Consider the following 20409-nt stretch of genomic DNA (forward strand, 5'->3'; position numbering starts at 1 on the left):
AATATAATCAACATTTAACGAACTGTGTAGTTAGCAAATTATTTAACAGAATAAAAAAAACAGTTACCAGACCATTTGGCATTAACTTAAATGATAATAATATTAACCAATAAACCGATGTGTACTACCGGAATACTACTACCGAACAATGTCCGGAATAACAAATAATAAAAACTAAGAATAGCATCCCGAACACTCCTGGTATAGCTTTCATAACCTACTGCCTCAGAAAGCTGAACCCCATCAGTAGCAAATATTTCCCCAGAGGAACACGACAGTCCTGCTCTTTGACGCCAAAAATTAAGATAATCATGAAGTTTGCAAGATTCATGAAAACTTTTATTTGTTGATAAGATATAGGAATTATATTCCTCATAAGAAAAATTCTTACGGTACAATAATTGTGAGATAATAACACACTTAGGCCCAGAGATGTCAAGAATATATTTTGCAAAGGCAATTATATCTTCTGCTAACTATTGGTCTCACACTGACTGTTAGCGATGTCATTCGTGCCAATTTGAAGGATCACTATATCTGCCCCTTCAAATCTAACCTGGCTGTGTTTGTAGAGCCTACCACGAGGGTCGGACCTCACACGTAATATCCCTTAGCCAAACATCTTCAAAGTACACACCAGTGGGTCCAAACCTAAGTTACATCTGATAGGTTCACGATCGATGTACGTTCGAGAACGCTTGACATGAGAGCTGCCAAAAAAATACGAGACCTGCCGACGGTTGACGCTAAACAGCCTATAGGTCTAAGAACTCCAATAAAACATATTAGTAGTATATTATACTACCAAATACCACATACCACATAATAACTAGAATATTTTCGTAGTAAAATTATGCATAAAATCAACCGGTTGAATTAGATATATACTTTCTTGGTTTCAAAGCCAAAGATTATACAGCGTATTTGTATATTGTCTGAGACAAAAATTGGTTTATCAGAAATCCACTTAATTTAACTCATATTAAATGGCCTCCAATTGCATTGCAAAGCAGAGCAAGCCCACAAAAGTGACCCACGAAGTGAAACAAACATGGTAATTTCACAAAATTTTCAAGATGTTATGATGTAAACAAAAAAGTTAAAAGAACAATTAAAACATTATAATAAATCAAAATCTCGTTGGACTAAGATTGACACTGGTTATAAAATGTAAGTGTTATATCGGCTTTTCTTATAACAACATCTACTGCAGTAACAGCAAGTATATCCCTTATTTCAGCTATCTTAGGAGCACTTACAGCTGTTCAAACATCCTCATGTGGATTAATTACTACTTGTTATACCCATAAAAACATATATTTGAAAACCAAAACCAATTCAATTAAAATATATTTAAATAACTATCGGACAAAATAATTACAAAGAAGAACTGGAAGAATTTAATGAAATATAAAATAAATTACTAATTAAAATTGAATCTTTTAAAAACGAGTATAAAAATTTGAAAAAAAAGGATAATCAAATTTTAATGCTGTAAATGACTAAACCCGTACAGAAAAAGAAACTAAAGAAAAGATTGAAAAGTAATCATTTAATAAAGTGATTTGTTACATAATTGATAAATTTAAAATTTTGTTTTAAAGTGTGATTTGACACACGTATTCAATGATTTTATTTATTCCTTTTCAAAATATAATAGAAAGGGAATTATGGCACAAGCTCAAATTGGACAATTCAATGATCTTTATATCCCAGAAATGTAAAAACATTAGATTGGGTAGGTATTGTATTTACACAAAAATCATTTCTGTTTGTTAAAAAGAAGTGAAAAAAGTCCTGGAATAAAAGACTATTAACAAGTATGGAAATCTTGCTATGATCAAAACTGCAAACTTGTTCAGAATTTCACCCAGTCACCTATGAAACGACGAAAAGCTCCCAAGCTGAAACTCTGTCTGCATGGGAATGTGAAACTTACACAGAAGAAGAAACTGACAAAACAATACCATAATCTTGTACTTTGGTTAATCTTGAACAAATGGGGAAAAATGTTAGAAAGAATAAATACACTTTATTTAGACTGATACTAACAATAGAGACGTCCAAGAGAACAGCCAATCAGCAATAAGTAGGTCATCTATTTATAGTCTACTGTCTACTACTTGAATGTTGACGGAGCGGCCAAATTGGAAGTTCAAATTATTGAAAGACGAGTTCTAAATAAGTCCAAAATTCATGATATTGTTGGAATTTGGAGTGTGCACATTTGAGGGAATTTAGAAAATACCTTTATCATTTAGTGATGTGTCGATTTCGGAGGAACGACATCGACGCCGTGTAGTAGTCAATCAAACTCAATGATAAAAAGTAGTCCATTAAGGGGCGGAGCTTATATTTTCATTCAGTTTACACAGATATAAACCGAATGCACGTGACAGCTGTTAATTAATCAAATTGCGTGATACCGTTTAAACGGAATCGTAATTTACTTATTTAACTTTAATTTCTCATAACGGTAGTTGTTTTGATAATTGGGTTATTATTAAGAATATGGCAAAATTAACTCATTGTCCTCTGAAAACCAGTAGAGGCATACTTTGTTTACCAATATCTAATCCATTTACAGAAAAATACTTTCAGAAAAAATGGAATAATGAGAAAAAATTAATCAACGAAAACAATCTTCAAAAAATAAATTTCACCTGTTCCTTTCAACAAATAGCAACAAGTTTAAAAGATTGGGGAAAATCATCAGAATTACCAATGAATTTAAGAAAGATTGACTTAGATATCACGCAATTTAACGAAACAAATTGGGAAACCCGAAGAGAAGAATGGGGGCCTTATGCGAAAAGGGATACTTTATGTTTGATGTTTGATAATATACAATAAAGTCATGAAATCTATGATAAATAAAAGTATTATAAATAATTTAATATCTCCCGCTCTATCTCTTAAAGTTTGGTAATATTTATATACAGTCCAACATCTTACTGTCAATGGTCGCCAATTTCTACAAAATAAGGAATTTGACCCTATGCAGCCTCATGGGGTTATATCTCATAAACTTTTCATGAACAATCGGCCCCTTAAATTTTTGATCGGTATCAGATTTCATTCTCTGAGTTGAGAAGTTGTATACTGAACTAACTGGAGTTTCAATTTTAGTTTCCTGTTCTATTCTTGTTTAAAGCTATAATAGCTTGGTCAAAGTCTGCAGCCATAAAACTACCAGAATCTGTCAGAGTTTAAATAATTGGTTGATGTATTCAGAGTAGACAATTAAAAACTAGTATTCCAATCTTAGATTCATTGTAGATTCATATCCCTGTAGCACAAATAGTTCTAATTGTCTTAAAACAGGGATTGTAGAGCACGTATTTAACAAAATTAGAGACATGGCAATAGCACAAATCAAATTACTGCTCATATGTAGTTTAACTTATTATATCTGTTTTTTTTTTCTTAACATGACATCATGTCCTCATCATGCCTTACAAAGATAATACTTTCTAGATTATAATGAGATGATTAATAGGGTGTTAAGAACATTTTTGACATATTGTTTACACTGACCATTCCTGGTAATTAAATGCGTTGAAGCTTAAAAATGGTGTGAACTCCAAAGAAGCAAATTTTTTACAGTAAGATGAGGAGTTATCTGACATATTTAATATCAAAAATATAAAAAGGATTTATCGGGTCTTCACGAAGAGTTGAAAAAATTCGTTTCCACTGAATTAATGGCATTTGACGCTAATGGTCTTTATGCTTCTGCTATGTGTGATGGTGAACAATCTGAAAACAGCCAATTTGTGAAGCTTTTGTGAAACTGTGCTATTTTATCTGTTTGGTTTGAATTTCCAAACAAAAAGTTTTTTCAACCAATACAAGCCAAAGACAAAATAAGTTACGATTCAAAAACTGGTGATAAGATAAGATTTAGAAATGGATTTTGTAACGATGTTCTCACTTCATTCGACAAACAGGAACTTGTTCGAGCTGGTGGAAGGATTATCAAAATATTAGATGGTATAGTCTACGAAGAAAACATTAAAACACCTCCTTTTAGAGACTATATTTTGACTTTAAAGGAAAAAAGAAATGAATACAACAACAGGGTAATACTGTAGGTAGTAATTGTGTGAAATTATTGGGAAATGTTATTTACAGTAAAACTGTCCAGAAAGATATTAATACAAAATTTCATTTATGGTCTGAAGAAACGCTTAAAGCAAATTTTTATTCAAATATAATAAGTTACGAACATGTAAATCACTATCAATACATAGCACAAAAGAAAAGGAACAACCCGAAATTATGAAACAAACAAAGACAACGAGGTTAACTCAGATCATTCATCTTAGCACATATCAAACGAATAATGAATAATTTTATTCACGTTATTGATGGATTTTTCAAACCTGAAATATATTATACTGATACTGATATCTTATACATATCAGACAAAAATTGGGAGAAATTGAAAAAAGCTGGTTTAACTTCTGAAACGGAATATGGAAAGGGTAAGAATGATGGAGATGGAGGCATAATATTTGGTTTATATCTAGCCCCAAAAGTAAAATATAATATTGTTCTAACTTCTAACGGAGAATTAGTGGAAAAGAAAACTTTTAAATGATATACAAAAAATAAGTTGACCGTAGACGATTATCCTAAATTAGCTAATGGAGATGACAACAAAAACGAATTCGTTGAACCTTGGAAAACAAGTTTTAAATATGGTATAGTAATTCCGAAAGATAAAAAAAGAAAGTGTTTAAGCATAATTTAGATTTGATTAAAAGAAAACCACCAAACAAATATGGAATAATGTATCCCTGTAATAATTAACATGGATACAAATAAAATATTCGATGATTATGATTACATAATTTTGGATAAAAATGAGGAAACATGTTATTGAATACGTATTTCTTCTTCACCAAAGTCTAAATATCTTCCATGTCCGTCTTTTATATCTAAATTGATTCTTTTGATCCCAACCAACTTGCAATGAATATTGATGATATCGATGTCGTTCTCAATATTTGCTTTTTAGGAGCAAGTGTAGATTTGCTATACAATTTCTTTTCAAAACCTACTAATTCATTTATTGAGTTTTCCACATTGAAATCTACTTTATGTTTGTCTTTTAAAGCTAGTTTTATTTTGTTCAGATTTGAATTACCTTCGAATTCAATATTGGGTTTTCCTTTGTGACTTCCAACGTCTTCAGATATACAATCGTTGATGATAAATTGATTTGTAGGATGAAACACCAACATTTTCTATTTGGGAAAGCGGTGAGACTTATTTCTTTTGTATCTTCATCCAATCCCTCTTTGTGAACTTACTGCCTGAGCATCTAAACGACTATGATGACCAGAAAATAAGTGGGGGTTTAGTGCGATACGAATTCCTTTTCGTATTTTGTAATTTTATTTATTCGGGTTGTATTTTGAAAGAAATAAACCATCACCAGTGCGAATGTCTTAATAAAGAATTATTCCCTTTGCTCCTCTTCTTTGCTAAAAGATGTCAAGTTGGCGATTTTATGCAGTGACATAACGTTACCTTTTCAAGGTTCGCGTTATGAGCTTCGTTCTAGATTCAATATGGCCGACGCGTGAATGAGGTCTATAGCATTTTCTTTTTGTAACTGAACGTAGGTCTGTATTCTAAATAGGGCGTAGATAATTATTGTCCATGTAAATATATAATATATACATTCTAAAGGATCATTTGAGTGAAAATGGTACAAGTCAAGTATGTGTGGGACAAAAAAAGTTCGTACTAACCCTTAACGTGGATACTACTTCGTTGAAAGTCTCAAACTTGGTTAATAAGTGTATATATTCATCAGTTGGACTTACCCGGTGCCATGACTAAAGAATAGAGTCTCTATTAAACACGATATGTCCATAATACTAAACAATTAAGCATCTTTCAAAATATCTAAGTTTAATGAATTATTACTTAGTTTTATGGATTTTCTTGAATTATAGAGGGATTCTTTTTCATATTTATCTATGCCACAAGATAAGTGAACCGATGGACAAATAAATTTCAGTTTTTGTGATTGGGAGTATACCTTTAAGATAAATTTTGGGTTCGTTCCAAATATTGTTATAGAACACAACAAGGAAGACAGCCGTAATACGATTTAAAATGTTTAGAAATCATGATACAGTGTATTCTTTGGTATCCGAAATCTAAGTATTACGACAATTTAACAATTCCACTTTTAGTTAATATATATAAATAGTGTACTTAGTAGTAAGACAAAGAGTGGGAGATCTATAAACATTATTAGGTATGTGTACTCTCTGCAATTAGCTGGGTAGCTATTTGACAAACCTAAACACACAATCAAAACAAAAAAACCCACACATTATGAGGTATGTTGACTCTCTGCAAGGGGTAGCTTTTGACAAACCTAAACAAACAAACGAAAAACCCAAATATTGTGAGGTATGTTGACTCTCTGCAAGGGGTAGCTATTTGACAGACCTAAACACAAAAAAAAACCCAAACCATTATGAGGTATGTTGACTCTCTGCGAGGGGTAGATGAGGTATGTTGACTCTCTCTGCGAGGGGTAGCTATTTGACAAACCTAGGAAGGAGAACACTGTAGACACGAAGATGTATGTTTGAGAAATGGATGTGGAACTTGCTACGATATCGTTATCTGGTAACTATAACAAGATCCATGATCATTCCTCATATATACAGTATACTCCGTGTAATCCGACAAACACTGTACATTGATTATTTTTTCTAATAAAAACTCCAAAATTCCCTTTTTAATTGTACAAATGTGGTATAGTTTCAATTCGCTGGTGCCTGTCAATCATCGGCGTGTCATAAAATTTTCAGCGTTTATTGGTTCATAATGATATTCGGTAAAGATGGATATATAGGAGACCAATAATTGGTTCTGTAAATATTAGATAATATTTTTACACTGCTGAAGTTATATTTTTACTTCAACAAGGAAAGTGAGACCTAGCTACTAGGAAATGTGCAAATATAAACAGTTCAATATGATGTTGGTGTTTCTGATGTTATTTATTCTTTGTTTCAAAGGTAACAATTTTCACAATTATACGACTTCATACTACGGTGGTTCGTTTACGACATTTTCTATTGGAATTTATTATTATTTAAGTTTACAATATAATAATATTTTTACAATAATATTATTACTGTGACCATGATACCTTGTGCCCGTATTTTTTCAGAATCACACTCCGAGGTTATATCATACCCTTCACCTGGATCTGGTTTGTCTTTTCTCTGCGGTTGTGTGTCAGCTACGCAATATAATAAAATCATAACAATAACGTGTTATGAAGGTGATGTCATCCAAATGGAACCAAACGGTTATACAATGAGAGACGATACCAGCCGTAACAACTACTTTGAATGTGGCAGTCGGAATCACGGTTCATGTAAATCCGACTTTACTACAATATCATATACATCTATCCATATTAAAAAACGATCATTCACTTATTTTTCTGGACGAAGAACTTTATACGTAAAAGATCGCATGGAAATTTATAAGAAATGTACTCTTCAGAAATCATGTGATATAATGATTGCCGGAGTACAACAGGACCAAGAAAGATTGGTGAATTATCCGTACTACTGTCATTCTGGTAAGAAACATTTTAACAAGGTACGCGTGTTCTTGTAAAATTATCAATTCTGAAACTTTGTTATATATACGTGATTCCTTTTGTTTTACAAGAAGAGATGACCTTGAAGTGCCCATCATTGAGTCCATTTGGATACAATTATTACCAGATAACAACTCTCCAATTCTTGTATGTTGTCTTTATCGTAATCCAGCATCAAGTAAAATTTGCTATCTAACTTTGAAAATATGATTGAAAAAGCATGGCAAACTGGCTTGGAGATAGTTATCTTTGGTCATGTAAATATTGATGTTTTTAACTCTGTTTTGGAATGAGTTATTATCTGTATCAAGTAATTGATACCCTACTCGTATAACTAAATGATCTTCCACTATTATAGATCATGTCATTGTATCAGACCCCCATCATATTATTGAAAAATGTATTCCTCGTTATGGCTTGTCTGATCATTTTCCAGCACTTTTCACTTGGAACAAAAAATGTATTCGTCTGCCTAAACACCAACATATTACTATTCAATATCGTTCTTTTAAGCTAATTTGGACTGTGTCCATTCTCTTGATGATCCTAATCAGGCTCTTGACCTCTGGTATACAATTTCTTAAACTATTATCGATAGGCATGTACCTCTTAAAGTTAAAAAGTGTAGAGTTTAACCAAACCCCTTGGTTAACTCACAGTATTTTAAATGACATGAAATCACGTGACTATTATTTAAAGAAGTTTGGAAAATGTGACCAATACATGAGTTTCAGAAATCGCATTAAAACCTCTATAAGAGTATTGTAAGTCCTTAGTTAATGATATGAATAGCTCAAAATCGATACGGAATGCCATAAATACAATTACTAAACCCTTGTGTAATTCTAGTTCTTTAAATTCTGAAATGTTTAACGAGCACTTTACTAAAATTGCTAGTAATTTATTAAACAATTAATCATGTCCTCAAACTGTCTTCAATAGTGATAAAATCTCCAATTTTATTAATAGTAAAACTTCCGACTTTACCTTCACTATTCCTCATATATCCACATCCACTGTGTTTAAGTATTTAAGAACGCTGAATCCGTCCAAAAGTCCTGGCCTTGATCGGTTACACCCGAGGTTTCTGGTGCTGCTATTATTATCTAACATATATATATAATCTTTGTATATCCAATTCTGAATACCCTTCTATTTTCAAAATTGCTAAAATTTCGCCTATTCATAAAGCTGGCCCTAAACTTGATCCGACTTGAACAACTACAGACCCATTTCTATTCTAAATACTATATCCTAACCACTTTAAAATCATGTTTCTAATGCAATTAATGAATATTTAGATGATTATAATCTCCTACAAGCTACACAGTCTGGCTTTCGATCACCCAGCTCCTTCAAAGTATTTGACTTGGTCCACCATGATCTTCTCATAAAAAACTTTCACTCTATCATTTTTCTGGTAACACATTAGCTTTCTTTTAGTCTTATCTTGAAAAAAGATTGCATCAGACACATGTGAATGGAGAACTTTCATCTTCACTGTCCATTCATTACGGTGTTCCTCAGGGCTCTATCCTTGGCCCACTCTTTTTAATATCTTATAAATGATTTACCCTTAGATGTGCAATCTAATCATGACCTTTTTTGCTGACGATACTACCCTATATTCTTCTGATTAGAATTTGTCATGTTTCCAAGCTAAACTTCAATGTGGTGGTGATATTGTTTATAATTGGTGCCTTAATAACTCTATGATTGTAAATGAATCTAATACCAAATGTATGCTAATTACTACTAGCCAAAAAAGAGCTCACCTAATATCAGATTATCTTGATATTAATATTAACAATTATAAGATAGAAAATGTTTCATCGTTTAAACTTATTGGAATTATTTTAAATTATAATATGAAATGGTCTGATCATACAAAATATATTTCCAAAATCTTAAATGGTAATGTACCATCTTATTTACGTGAAACTTTAAAACATATAATACTCCTTACACCATCAATACTAAACTAATACTACCTAGACCTAGGATATCTACTGTGAAACAGAGCATTTAATAGGTCGGCGTCTGTCTCTGGAACTCTCCATATATCACAAATTCAGTCAATATTTCAACTTTTAAGAAACACCTGTTTTCTAAGTACATCCAACTTTAACTTTTACTGATAATTACTAATTTAATTTCATTTTCTTCTCTTAGAAGTCTTTATACGAAATTTTAAGAATATAGGGCCTATATTGTGGGTAACTGTACATATATATACATAATGTATTTTACATTTGTGTTTTATATTTTGATATGTTTGTTCATTCAATGTTTGGGCTCAATTGTAAGAAGGCCTTTATGCCTAATTGTTAGCAAACTAAAGAATTTATTGTTGAGGTCTTATATGATTAAGCAATGCCTTTGTAACAATGTGGTTTTACCAGTCAAATGGGATACATGAAATTCACTCTCTAAGATCATTTCTAAAATCGTTTATGCACTGGTGTGGGTAATTATACTTCGTAAGTTGCAAATTAGATTGCCAGGGATACAATTTAAACCAAAAAAATATGTAGAGGTAGTACGGTAGTTCGTATACGACATCATTTATTTTTTATAATTTTGAATAAAACTGGAATATAATTATAAAACATAATTTTGAATTAAAAACTTTTTTTTTCACCGTCGGCAGGGGTTATCTTACCACACGTCAACAAATTTATCCTGTATTCAGATTATAACCAAGAGCATGTACATTTTTGTCATGTTTTTTCTTTTTTTCAGCTAATTCACTACATGATATATCAGTAAAAGTTGAAAGATCAAAGAAGGGTATTTTATATTTTACTGGTAAGAAGTTTATAGGACAGAAGATTGATTGTGACTGTTCTGTCACTCGTTCCACTGAGATTAATGTGGAAATTTTTTTTATTCATTTAAAACCACACACCTGCTCCAATGTGAAAATATTCACGACCAAACGACGAGTGCTTCGTTGTTCTAGAAATGATACTATATTATTACATATGGAGGAATTTAAATCGACACATTTTAAACTGGAGATACGAGGAATGGAACCAGATGGAGAAGATGTTATATTTTTGAAAGTAGGGGGTAAGGCTTGATTTGGATTCATGAATCAATTAGTATATACAGTCTGTAAGAAAGAAAGAAACAACTATATTTATTTTACAAGGATAACAACTTAGGTTCACAGTAGTAGTACTAGAGCTTACATATTGGTCGCACGGGGATTCCCCATTCCATTTCATAGGAAAAATGCGACCAATATGTAAGCTCCCAAAAAAGACCTAAACTCCCTACATTCCATCAATATTCCTCCCAAAAACCTAAACACCCTACATTTCATAAATTCTTACACTAAAAAAAGACCTAAAACCCCTATAAATACTTACACCCTATACACCCTACATTTCATACACCAAAAACACCTTCAATCAATTTCCTACATTCATCAAAAAAAGCATATTAAAAATACCCTTATATAAAATAACATAACATTTTAAATAGCCTCGTTTTAAGTAATTTTATTTTTAGTCTAGAAAAGGGAGATAACTCTTTTTTTGGAAACACAATTTTCTACTCAAATTTTAAACCTTAAAAATGGCAAATGAAATACTAGATCCAATCTTTAGATTATACGATCCGATTCGTTATTCGTTTAACAAGAAAAAAGAGGATTATATTATCATCTCACTCACTGTTGGTTCTAAATCCCAATTGAATGATGGTGGTAGAATTACCTTCGAAATAAATTCATTATCGAATTGGTTGCTTCTCTCCGATGCTTATTTCAGATGTGATTTCAAAATTAAAGATGGAACTCAGAATCAAGTTCTACAAACTAATACAACGTTAGAAAACAATTTCTTTCCATCTTTATTTAGCGAAATGGTTTTGGAAGCTGGTTCAAATCCGATAGAAACAATCAAACACCCTGGGGAATACGACACAATGTTGAAAACAGTTTTATATCCTAAAGATTTCGATTCAGTCTCAGGTTGGATACCCGATGTTGGTGATGGAAGTGTTTTAAAAGAACCGGTAAGAAATCTTGCAAATGATGCTGATTTAGCTAGAGTGAGAGTTGTTGTTCGAAACACAATAGAAAGAGTAGCACGAGCAGCTATTCATGGATTCGAAAAACGAGTACTTCAGTACAATAATATTGTTGAGTATAATAGGTGGGGTAATTACGTAAATTGGAAATTATATCCTTTATTCGGTCTGTTGGAACATAGAAAAGTTTCCAAAGGGTTACCATATAAAATTCATCTACAAAAGAAATCAACGATGATAAGATATTCTTTGGAGAGAATGGTTTAGATGCAAAATTAGAAATAACGAAACTTTTCATTCCCGTAATAACACCATCAATTGAAGTAGAAACGAGAATATTCAACTCGTTAACTAAAGATATTGAAATAGCTTTTCTTCTTCGTAATACGGTAGGTAGCATGACTTTAACTGGAGAGTCCACCACATGGTCAATCACCAATACTATTAAACCGGCAAGATATTTAATGGCTGGTTTCAAGAACTTACCAGATTCTCAAACGAATAACAATAATATCTTCAGAGTAGCAATGAACCAAACTCAAGATCCTTTAATCCATAAAGTTCCAGTAAGAATAAACAACGAGAGTTATCCTAACCAACCTTTAACAATTAATCCAACCACAAAGGATTATAATGAATTGTATAGAAACTATAAAAACATGTGTGAATTATTTGGAAATCCACCTCAGTTTGAATATGTAGATTTTGCAATTAATCATCCAATCTTCTGGTTTGATCTATCAGCTCACCAAGAAGATCTTTTCAAAACAGGGGTAAACATAAATATTCATATTGAAAAAACACAAGGAGATGTAACTGGTTATTGTTTACTACTCGAAGAAGCAAAACATTTAATTAAAATAGCAGATAGAAGAATGATAAGAATTGAGTAAAAAATGCACCCTTAAAAATGAAACCAGAAACTTTAGTTATGAAAATAATAGAAGCTATGGAAACTAATTCCCCAACCGTAATAACTTTCAACGGTAAAAAAATCAACATAACTAAAAAACTTATTGATAAATACAAATATTGTAAATCAGAGATGACAAAGACTTAAAAAGAATTGATACAAATGTGAAAAAAGGTGAATTTATATTTTCCCTACCTTTAATATTTGCTGGTCTTACCGCGGCGGGTGCAATAGCTGGTGCTACAGCTTGTGGCAAGCTGCCAACGATAAGAAAGCAGATGAAGTAACAGCTGCCGAAGAACATAGACACAATTTAGAAATAGAAAAGCTAGCAAAGAAAGCAGCTACTGCAAAAAAGGTTCAGGAGTGGGAGATATGATAGGTACAATAAAAGAATTTGGAAAAAGATCTGGGGAAGAAACCAAGAAAACTGTTAAACAAGGATTAAATAAATTAGTAGATAGTATTGACACGGGAGAAGTCAAAGTCAAACAAAAGGATAATGGAATATTTTTAAAAAATATACACACATTGGCATTGTCGATTACAAGAATTTACTAGCATACTCAAAATTTCTACATGCATTAAGAAAGTCGGGATCCGAAACAAGAAGATCGAAAGCAGTTGAAACATATTTAAATAAAGTTATTCCTGATGAATATGAAGATGATGAATCAGATGATGCAGAAGATCATACACCAATCATACAAGAAATAGACGATTTCGAAGATATGGTATCTGAACAAGATATAACGTTTTTATCCGACAACAACGAGGAACTACTTAATAGATTACGAATAATATTAGCGGCCATGAAGGAAGGACATCGATCAGACAGACAATATAATGAAGTAAATTGTATATTAAAAAGACTCCTAGAAAAAGGTATCATAGATAAAAATGATTATAAAAGCGTGATTAAAAATGTCAAATAAAGAACAACTATTCGTCATCACCTCAAATAAATCAAATTGTCTCTAGATTATGAGTACGAACTCGATCGCAATCAAGAATATGAATTGGGATTAAAATATTTCTCTGTTTACAATTCCATTAGAAATATCAACGAAAAAATAACCAAATAAAAATATCAACAGATAATGGAGTTACATTCAAAACCATACGTTTACTACCAGGAAGCTACGAATACATAGCCATTAACGAATACCTATCTGAATATGGAGGAAGTGTCAATGGTAAAAACAATATTGAATTCGAAGGTAATTTGAATCTGAACAAAATAAAATTGATATTAAGAAATAATAGTCAAGTTGATTTCAACGTGGAAAATTCATTGAATACGTTACTAGGATTTGATAAACAAATTTGCAACCAATCCACTTTAGCACCACACACAGCTAATATCGAGAATGACATCGATGTCATAAATATACATTGCAATTTGATAAACGGTGGATTTTTCAATAAATACAAACGTCAGATTATTTACAGTCTTCCAACATTCACTGTACCAATAGGATATAGAATTATAGAGAAACCATTTCAAACAACGTATTTACCATTTAATTCCTTTATGATTAAAGATATAAATCTGGAAATCAAAGATGGTAAAAATAGATTTATAGATTTTGGTAACGATGAAATTGTTATTCAACTTCATTAAAAACAAAAAAATTAACACTCTTCATTCTCTTCTTGAATAGTTAGATAATCGTAATCATCAAATTCGTAGTTTTCATCCATGTTCAATTCTTTTCCGTCGTTGATATAATCTTCTACGGATATCCTATCTTTAGAGTAACCCTTAAACGTTTTCTTTTCTTTTAAAATACCGTCGGAAGTTAGAATGATATTGTATTTAACTTTTGGCGCTAAATATAAACCAAATATAATTCCACCATCACCGTAATCATTCTTTCCTTTACAATAATCATTTTCGGATACCAACCCAGCTTCATTTAATTTATCCCAATTGCTAGACGAAATGTATAAACTATCGGTATCCGTATAGTTTATTTCAGGCTTATAAAATCCATCTATGACGCAAATAAAATTATTCATTATTTTTTTACTGTGAGATAAAACGAATGATCCCAAATGACTAGTCGTGTAGATTTAGGAGGTGTACAGTCAAATTCTTTTTCTTCTTCATTTATCTCAACTATATATTGACTATCATTTACTTTTTCATAGCTTTTGACGTGTGAATCGAAGTTGGCTTTTAAAGTCGCTTCACTCCATAGATGTCTCGATGTAGTTATATCCTTCTGAATAGATTTACCATACAATGAATTGCCTAATAATTTCATGCAATTACTACCCACGATATTACCTTTATATTTATTTCTTAAATCTCTCAAAATTAAAATATAATCTCTATAGGGTGGAGTTTTAAAATTTTCTTCGTAAACTAAATCTAATATTTTAATAATTCGTCCACCGGCTTTCACTATTTCTTGAATATCGACCGATGTTAAAACGTCATAACAGAAACCATATCTGAACCTGATTTTAGTGCCAGTTTCCTATTTACCTATTCTATTCGTTAAACTGATTTTATCTTTAGCTGGTATGGGTTGGCAGAACATGTTGGTAGGATATTCAAACCAGACTTTTAAAATAGCAGTTCTAATTATATTATCACTTGGTGTTTCTGTGTATTCACTTAATACATTACAATTTTCATCCATTTTATTCGTTTCAAATGATTTTCGATTTGCCGAAACTCTTCCTCCTTTAATACTTTGTCTGATAAAATATCTTATAAAAGGGTGTGTATGTGAGTAAACTTTTGTTTCATGTTGAAAGGAACATGTGAAATTAATATTTTGCAAATAATTAGAGTTACCCTTTATTTCTTTCTGTCTTTTCCATTTTTTCTGTAAATCTTTATCGGTGAATGAATTAGTTAAAGGTAGAGACAGAATTCCTCTGGCTGTTTTTAAAGGGCATTGTGTTAGTTTTTGATCATGATCCAGTTATCAAAACCGCTACCGTTATGAGCAATTAATGTTATTCTTTTTTGATCTATTTTTCCTAAACGTTGTAACATTTGATCGATGCAATCTTTACCCACAAATATTTCTACTATATTCATTAATTTATTATATAATTCTTCTGGTACACTATCAGTGGGATTTAAAGTTATGTTTTATTCTGTCTAACTTTTTTCTTAGTTTTTCTAAATTAATTAACGTGCAAGAATAAGGAATGGCTTTTTTTCGCTATAGGTTTCGCAATCCCATGCGTATAAACAATCATCGTGAATGGTTGGAAAAACGTTTAGTTTTAGAGGTGAAACTTGCGTTATCGCATTATCATTTCTACAAATTCTCAATACGTTTTCATCGTAATTATCTTCTATTTCTGTAATGCCTGAAGTTTTGTTATTTCTTCTAATGAGACAGAAATGTGATTTATGTAAGTAAAATACCCAATCTAATTCCTCGAATACTTTCTTTGGTTGAAAATGTCTATGTTTGGGCATATAAATTTGAAAATTAGTATTAAATTTCTTATTGAGTTCACAGATTCTAGCAGTTGTCATAACTCCTTTTCTGTTTGATTTTGAAAAACTGTTGATGAAATCTTGAAATTCTCTCGTGTAGTCTTCGTTTAAAACACGATTTACGCACTTTACAAAGCAGTATCCATCGCTCGGTATATAACAATTTATACCGCTATATTCATTTATCTTTTTGAGTAGGGTACGACCACTACCCTTTTTGATCTTTTTATTTCTTTGAAATTGTTTTTACGTAAAATGATATTTCCTGTGAAAGTATCTGATTTTACATCCACTTGTGAAAAGTTTTGGCATTAAAGCCTACAAATTTCATGTATTGTTTGTAATCTCCATCTTGAATTATCTCTCCATCTAATTCAATTTGTCCTTTAAATGTATCAAATTTATCAGAGATAAGGTAATTAATTCTGGAAAAAAGTTCATTTGATATGAATGTTTCATCGTCTAAAATTTCAATTTTATTCATATTTTTTAAGCAACTATTTTTAACTAGGAATTTTTAACTTTTATTGATGATATTTCTACATCAAATTTATCTAAAATTTCATTGAATTTTTCTAATTCTTGAATGGTTATGTTCTTATCTTCTCTCGATCTTTCGAAAAATTATTTATTAAGATATGTATTTAAAATTTCTGTTTTCTTTTTATAATGAGCTTTCTTTTTTGATGTAAAACCTAAAGTAATAAATCCACAAGATGAAGTTTGAACGGCAGTGAACGCGGCTAATACAGTTGGGACAATTATTGGAAGCATTAATCCACCGGTTACGGCTGTTGCCATCGTTATCCCTACTGTTAGAACTGTGCTTAATGTATTGAAAACAGAATCGATTTTACATTTGTTGAATTGTTTTAGTTTTTCTTTTAGTTCGTTTTGTTTGTCTATCATATATTGTTGTCTACTTTCTAGTTCCATTTTTAAGGTAATTAAATTAAGTGAACTTCTGATAAAGCAAAAGATGGAAAGTGTTTAAGATCTACAATAGGTTTCCCAATAAGACGTTCATTCTTTGTTTTTTCATTATCTGTTATAATTATTTCAGGTTTAATAATAAAAACTTGTACACTTACTAAGGATATTTGTTCTTTCGAATCATTAATCTTATTCAGATGAACTGAAAATTTTGGTTTTTCGATATTTATTCTTATCCAACATCCATAAGAATATATACCTCCAACTTCTGTTCCATCATTACGTTCAATTATTGATGAAAATGTTATAAATTGTTTTCCTTGTTGACTTTTATGAATATTGATTGAGGTAAATAAATCAGTTGGATAGATAAATGTGTCTTTATGTAAAAAACTTTTATTAACAAAATATAGTTTAACGTATTCAAAGTCTGTTGCTCGTAAAAACTGATAACTAATTTCTACTTTTTTGTGGTTCTGGATTTCTAATAATACTTACTGATGGTAGGCTTTCCGTTTCCAATATCATATCAAAAACACTAAAAGAAAATTCATCTTCTTCATTATCTGGTATGATTAACATTCTAAACCTATCTATATATTTTCCACTCGTTTTAATTTCATATAAGTGATCAAGGCTTGTTGTTTTCGTCGTTAATATCTAATTCTTTAGTTTCTACATTTTTTGTACCATTGATAAACTGAAGAACTTTACGAGCGTTAAATTTTTTAAATTCATGTAAGTTTTGTTTGAAGAATATTGTATCAACTTTTACCTGTAAAGGAAAAGTTATTTCAATTATAAGTTTTCCTTTGAAAATAAAAGCATTATTATCACCACGAAACGTTGAATTGGGATCATCATTTTTTGGTTTATATACTCTTATATTTGCTGTAAATCCATATTTTTTATATTCATAGTCTTTTGATTTATCAATATTATCAGTAATAGATGCATGATCAGAACTCAAATTTCCAAATGAGATACTTTTTTTCTAATGCGACTATATTTTTATCCTGTTTCAAAACTAGGTTATTAATAGTGGTTATCTGTTGTTGAATAACACTATCATCAATATTTTGTATTTGTTGTTGAATATAGGTTTTGATTTCGCTATTATCTATGTTTTGTATTTGTTGTTTAATATTTCTTAGTTCTTTTTGTAATTCACTGTTAAGTTTAATTTCCAGTGCATTTAATTCCTGTTGAAACGTGTTTTCATTTTCATCTGGAATGTTATCTATTAATTGTTGAATGTCTAATTTTTGTTTTGCAATCTTATCCTCTAATTTAGATATTAATGAAATTAAATTTTGTAACTCAGTTTTATTCGCTACGTCGACCAATTGTTCTTGAATAAAACTTATTAAACCTGATACCTCTTGTTGTAGTTTAGTTTCATTAACAAAATTTTTATTATTTAGTTGACGTTTGAAGAATCTTTTCACATTACTTATTTTATCTTCTAAATGGTTTTTATTTACTTCAATTGAATTTATTTCTTCCCGTAAATATTTCTTGTGAACAGCGTCATTATCATTTTCCGGAGACTTTAAATTAGTTACTTTAAAATTGTTCATATCTAAATCACCTTGAAGAGTGTCTTCGATTTGATCCACAAAGTAAGGTTTCGCTTTGATAATCCACGCTTTTGTCAAAGTCAGTCAAGAATTGTGTCTTGTAAAGTGTTTACGAGCAATTGTGGACGGACGGACGAACGGACGGACATGGGTGACGGCAATATACGCCCCCTCCCCCCCATATCATGTGGGCGTATAAAAATCCATTAATGATCATGTTTACATAATTATAGTTATAGCGTAAAATTTACCTTTCTTATATTTCAGATCATTTATTTCATCTCTCATACAATAGTAAAACGGTGATATATTTAACTCATTCGCCCATCTCATAAGCTGAAAGTTTGTGGTTGTATCGGTTCCATATTTATCGAGAAATTCATTTTTAAAAGTCGGTTTTTTGAAGTTCGTTTTGATAAAACCTACCTATGATTTGTTCTTTGTCTTGATCGATTAATTCATATGTCGGAGGTGATGTGGTGTTTACTTTATCAACGATGAATATTTCGTTTGTCCAGTATCCAACGTAACCATTTTCGAATTTGCTTTTATATTTGAAAATACGAACTCGATCTCCGACTTTAAATTTGGGTTTGATATTTAAATTCTTTTTTTCATTTTCGTAGTTATGTTGCGCGTTAATTGACTTTATAATATTTGGATTGCTGGTGGCTGGTGTGACACCTATAGATGAATGAATTTTGTTATTGTATTCATCTACAACCTCTGGTAATATTTTAAGCCATTTTTGAGATTTCAATTCCGTGAACTTTTTGAATAGTTTATTTTTTAGAGTTCTATTATATCTCTCAATAACTACAGCTTTACCTTCATTATGCGTGCTGTAAATTTCAAACCCAAGTGATTTCATATTTTTGTTATAAAATGAACTTCCTTTATCTACCCACAGTTTTTCTGGATGTCGGTTAGATTGTTTCATAATCGTTTCAAATGCGTGTTTGATTGATAATCCTGTTTTGTTTTTCAAAGGAATAACCCAAGCATATCTCGTATACAAATCTATAACTGTTAAGCAATATTTAAATCCTCTTTCGACTGGCATATGAATTAAATCGGCTGACCAAATTTCATCTTTTTCAAACACTTTGACTATTAAAAAGTTTTTAGTTTTTCTAAATTCTTTATGAATTTCATCCGCTAATCCCATGCCTAATTTCATCTTTGCTTTTAACAGTTTAATGATTAATGCTCTTTTCATTCTCTCTTTGAAAGTTGGATTTGGAATATTTTCAATTTCGATTATCATTTGTCTGTCTGCTTCGTGTCTGAAGTTTAAGTCTTTGTTTCTGTATAGTATGTCGTGTTTAAGCGCAGCGGCATCAACTCTATTAACTGGTTCTTCGCCGGGTTTGGGTTTATCGTTTAATCGCAGATCTAACCTGGTACCTGGACCGGTGTAGTAATGACCGGGAAGATGTTTTTCTCCGGGATATTTCGCCCATGGAAATCCAGGAAGAGAACCCAATGATTTTTGTATATCTGAACCAAAATAAGTTTTTGGAGCGTGAGCGACTATCATTTTTATCCTATAACTTAAAAACCTTTTCCTTTCCTTTCTTCTAAACTCCTGTTTCGCAGATCTCTTATTAGTTGTAATTCTTTCAATTCGTCAGATTGTTTCACTTATACTCTTTCCCGCTTGCGCGATTGAGCCGACGGCTTTCGCTCCGGTTGAAATGAGTGATTTGTTTTTTTGAAACAAAGCTAGCTACTTTTGGAATTATTGTTTTACCTAGAGAAAATAATGATGAAAAGATACCGTCGCCCGAATAATCTTCGTGTTGTTCGTGTTTTAGAATTAAACTCA

General features: G+C 31.1%; 4 protein-coding genes across 4 annotated transcripts; 3 read left to right on the plus strand and 1 right to left on the minus strand.

Annotated features, from left to right (window-relative positions):
- Positions 1-6623: 6623 nt before the first annotated feature.
- LOTGIDRAFT_162794 (hypothetical protein) lies at positions 6624-10731 on the plus strand (the record flags this gene model as incomplete). Its single annotated transcript, XM_009058822.1, has 3 exons — positions 6624-6657; positions 7208-7627; positions 10391-10731. 3 exons carry the CDS (start codon positions 6624-6626, stop codon positions 10729-10731), a joined length of 795 nt encoding a protein of 264 aa, XP_009057070.1.
- A 499-nt stretch (positions 10732-11230) lies between these two features.
- On the plus strand, positions 11231-11953 carry LOTGIDRAFT_162795 (hypothetical protein; the record flags this gene model as incomplete). Its single annotated transcript, XM_009058823.1, has 1 exon — positions 11231-11953. The coding sequence occupies one exon, from the start codon at positions 11231-11233 to the stop codon at positions 11951-11953; it is 723 nt and encodes a 240-aa protein (XP_009057071.1).
- A 643-nt stretch (positions 11954-12596) lies between these two features.
- LOTGIDRAFT_162796 (hypothetical protein) lies at positions 12597-14223 on the plus strand (the record flags this gene model as incomplete). Its single annotated transcript, XM_009058824.1, has 3 exons — positions 12597-12672; positions 13266-13484; positions 13736-14223. The coding sequence occupies 3 exons, from the start codon at positions 12597-12599 to the stop codon at positions 14221-14223; spliced, it is 783 nt and encodes a 260-aa protein (XP_009057072.1).
- A 3737-nt stretch (positions 14224-17960) lies between these two features.
- Positions 17961-20121, minus strand: LOTGIDRAFT_162797 (hypothetical protein; the record flags this gene model as incomplete). The annotated part of the gene is made up of 2 exons (XM_009058825.1): positions 17961-18565; positions 19989-20121. 2 exons carry the CDS (start codon positions 20119-20121, stop codon positions 17961-17963), a joined length of 738 nt encoding a protein of 245 aa, XP_009057073.1.
- Positions 20122-20409: the final 288 nt, after the last annotated feature.

Source organism: Lottia gigantea (genome assembly GCF_000327385.1).
Source record: "Lottia gigantea unplaced genomic scaffold LOTGIsca_36, whole genome shotgun sequence".
Lineage (NCBI taxonomy): Eukaryota > Metazoa > Mollusca > Gastropoda > Lottiidae > Lottia > Lottia gigantea.